Raw genomic sequence first — 3,502 nt, forward strand, 5'->3', positions numbered from 1 at the left:
TGCCCTCTTTCCCCCACCCCCTCTTGGGGGGCAACCGACACTGCATTTCTCCCCCATTTCGGCAAGGTCATATGCCGTACGTCTTGTAGGTCATGTACGACATATCCTCTTGAATTGAATATCATGGATATCTTGAATATCATGAATTTCCCGTTTGGGCTGCCTGAGTGATGCCAGGACCCCACCACCCGTTTACCACAACTCACCACCACCCCCGCCTCCCAACCGCCCCGCCGCTACCACCCCCCTCAACCCCGGCCTGCCCCGGCCCTGTCGCCCCCCGGAGCACTCCCCCCAACCAGCTCCCCACTGCCCGCCACATCCCTCCCATCCACCCACTCCCACTCCTATTACTCCCACTCCCACCACCACCGCTACCGTTGGTCTGCTCGGCAGCTGCCTGCTCCGCTGCGGCTCCTCCCCGCTGCGTGTATCTCGCCTCCACGTGTTGCTGCTGCTGCTGCTGCTGTTGTTGCTGTTGTTGCTGCTGCGACCCATGGCCTTGAACCTGGTGTGTCTGAACCTGGTGGGTCGGGGACCGGGTCCGCTGTTCCGTCTGCAGGCGCATCTCAATCCAGTCACGGATCGCCTCACGCTGGAACCGCCGTACTTCTACGACAGACAGCGGGTCGTCCGGATGACTGAACATCAGGTCGAGGTGGTGAGCGCCCTTTTCACATCAGGAAGGGGGGAGGAGGGGGAGGGGGAGGGGGAGGGATAAAAAGGGGTTAACAAGCACGAGCGGGGCGCAGAGTGCGGAGGGAGGGAGGGGGGGGGCCACCGGGAAGGCGGCCCGGGAGGGGGGGGCCGCCCAAGTGTGAACCCTTGTCAGGGCTGTTGGGAGCCAGGGACAAAGGACGGAACTCAAACAGCAGCTCGTCGTCGTCGTTTTCCTTCTTCCCGGTGAGAATGCCGTTTTGTTTTTGTGTCTTGCGTCTTGCGCCCCGCAGGGGCCTTTATGCTGTGTTCATCTAAACACCCCCACCCCCAGGGGGGGCTACAGGGGGGGCTACGGAGAGGTCCAGAGGGACTCCCCAGCTGCTCCCCGGGACGGGACGGGACGGGACGGGACGGGACGGGACGGGACGGGACGGGACGGGACGGGACGGGACGGGACGGGACGGGACGGGACGGGACGGGACGGGACGGGACGGGACGGGACGGGACGGGACGGGACGGGACGGGACGGGACGGGACGGAACGGGACGGGACGGGACGGGACGGGACGGGGCAGCGGCCCCAGAGCGCCCCCGGCACCTAAGTGCCCCGCAGCCGAAAGCGGCCGGCCGGCCCACCTACCCACCTACCACCGCCTCCTGTTGCTACCACCCGACGTTCGGGCGCCATTTGCCCGCATGTGTATGTATGTATGTATGTCGAAGGAAAAGCGATAACGTTTGTTGTTGTTCTAGGATCAAACCATTTTGCCACACCATGCCTTTTCCGTACTACGCAACGGCTAGAGTAATTATCGTACTGTCGTACTGTCACTGCATAGAGCCCGCCGTACCTCCGGGATGATGACGGCCGGCATGGAGTCGGAGATGTCCTCCAGCACACCGCCCCCTGCGGGGTCGGGGGCACCACCAGAGGGGAGAGGAGGTTGAGGGCCCGCGCCCGTGTGTGTATGCATGGTGGGTTTGGTCGGTTTGGTCGGTTTGGTCGGTTTGGTCGGTTTGGTGGGTTCATGGAATTATGCATCGGGCCCCAGAAGAAGGAGGATAAGGAGAAGGCTGAGATCGTACAAGTGAAACCCATGACATGCAACAGAGAACGGGGCGAGTAGACCGAGAACCCGGTGTACACACATACATACACACATACATACATATATATACATACACATATACACACACATACACGCGACCTCGTGGTGTTGTGTGCCCGTTATTCGCATTGGAACTCCGATATTGGGCCCAATGAATCAAAGGCACCAGTCATGTTCTCTACGCAGTGCGAGAGGTCAACGGAGGCCCAACAGAAAAAGAGGATCGATTCGCAAGTAGCATACATTCGAACCAAAACGACGCGCCTCCCCTCATCATTCGTACACACATACAACCGCCCACGCCTCCGTACTAACCTCCGGAACCACATATGGCTTCGGAATGCATCCTGGCAGTGTTATCCGGCTGAATGGGGTAGGGACGGCTTTAGGCTGTTCGAGTAAAATAGTTGCCGATGCCAATACGACCAACTGAAAAACGACTGCGGGCACCATAACTGCTAACTAACAACTCCTCTCGACCTACCGTGCCAGGGGTCGAGCAGGCCGTTGGAGAAGACGATATTCGACCCGGCCGAGATACGCCGGCCGCCCCACTACATGCAGTTTGTTGGTTGGAAAGTTAGGCAGGCAACGTCGGTTGTGGCCGTTAGTACTTGTCAGGCATTATCGTACATGCATACATGCTATATTAGAACAAAAACTAGCCCGCAAAACGGTTGAAGCACGTGAAGGCGGACATGTGTGGCGTCTGTGCACGCCGGTCGGTCTCAGGGTTAAGAAGGCCGCGTTACGCATCCAGCCTCCCAGCCCCAACCCCAGCCCCAACCCCCAACCACCGGGCCCCCCCCCGCTGCACAGCTCATAGACTCCCCCGCTTGCAGCCCCTCCATCTCCCCCCGCACCCTCCGCCCCCATCCGCCTGCCCTTGCAGCTGATCGGCTACCCCTCTGGGCCTGATGGGAGAGCCGTCGATAGGGGTGTGTGTGTGTGCGTGTGTGTGTGCGCGTGTGTGTGTGTGTGCGTGTGTGTGTGTGTGTGCGTGTGTGCGAGTGCGTGTGCGTGTGTGCGAGTGCGTGTGCGTGTGTGCGAGTGCGTGTGCGTGTTGGGGGTTGTGGAAAGTAAGGGCGGGGTGGATGTGAGCCGTGACAGCGATAGACGGTGGGAAGGGGAGGGGGAAAGATATTCAGGAGGTAAAAGTGCCTCCCTAGTGCTGTCGGCTGTGAGGGTCCTGTGACGCCGACGCGCGTACAGGAGGTTTACAGATACAGGGGGGGTGAGGGCGCGGAGGGGGGAGGGAGAGGCACCGCGGCTGCGCACTTACCTCGGTGGTGGCCCGGAGGGGGCGCGGGGAGATGCCCCAGTGCTGCTGGCAGGCGGAGGTGGCGGCGGCCAGGTCGAAGGGCTCCCTCCAGAACATATCGCTAGCTGGAAAAAGGGAGAGGGGGGAGAGGAATCATATGAGGGTGATGGTAACACTGGTGATGAAAATATGGATAATAATCTCTCTCTCTCTCTCTCTCTCTCTCTGTGGTTGCTCGATGATGATGTCCAGCCGGGGCGGGGGCTGGGGAAGGGTTGTCGAAGAGGGGTGTTGCCGCCGCAGACGTGTATGTAAACTAGCATATATCATCTATAGGTGGAGTATAGGGACCGCCACGTCATCTCCGGCTAAGTTTTGTCGCTACTTGCCGCTAGCGAGTGCGGGGCAAGTGGGGCCAAGTGAGGAAGCGCTCCCGCTCCCCGAGCAAACACAACTCCCGTCACCAACCCCCC

General features: G+C 60.6%; 1 protein-coding gene across 1 annotated transcript in view; it reads right to left on the bottom strand.

Moving 5' to 3' along the window:
• Positions 1-202: 202 nt before the first annotated feature.
• VOLCADRAFT_70104 (uncharacterized protein) overlaps positions 203-3,502 on the bottom strand; it is a gene marked incomplete at both ends in the record, with an annotated part of 11,006 nt that continues 7,706 nt past the window's right edge. The window contains 4 exons of the mRNA XM_002958892.1: positions 203-670; positions 1,511-1,566; positions 2,253-2,322; positions 3,051-3,154. Coding sequence (XP_002958938.1) covers positions 203-670; positions 1,511-1,566; positions 2,253-2,322; positions 3,051-3,154 — 698 coding nt within the window. The remainder of the gene's footprint in view (positions 671-1,510; positions 1,567-2,252; positions 2,323-3,050; positions 3,155-3,502) is intronic.

This window comes from Volvox carteri, assembly GCF_000143455.1.
Source record: "Volvox carteri f. nagariensis unplaced genomic scaffold VOLCAscaffold_110, whole genome shotgun sequence".
Lineage (NCBI taxonomy): Eukaryota > Viridiplantae > Chlorophyta > Chlorophyceae > Chlamydomonadales > Volvocaceae > Volvox > Volvox carteri.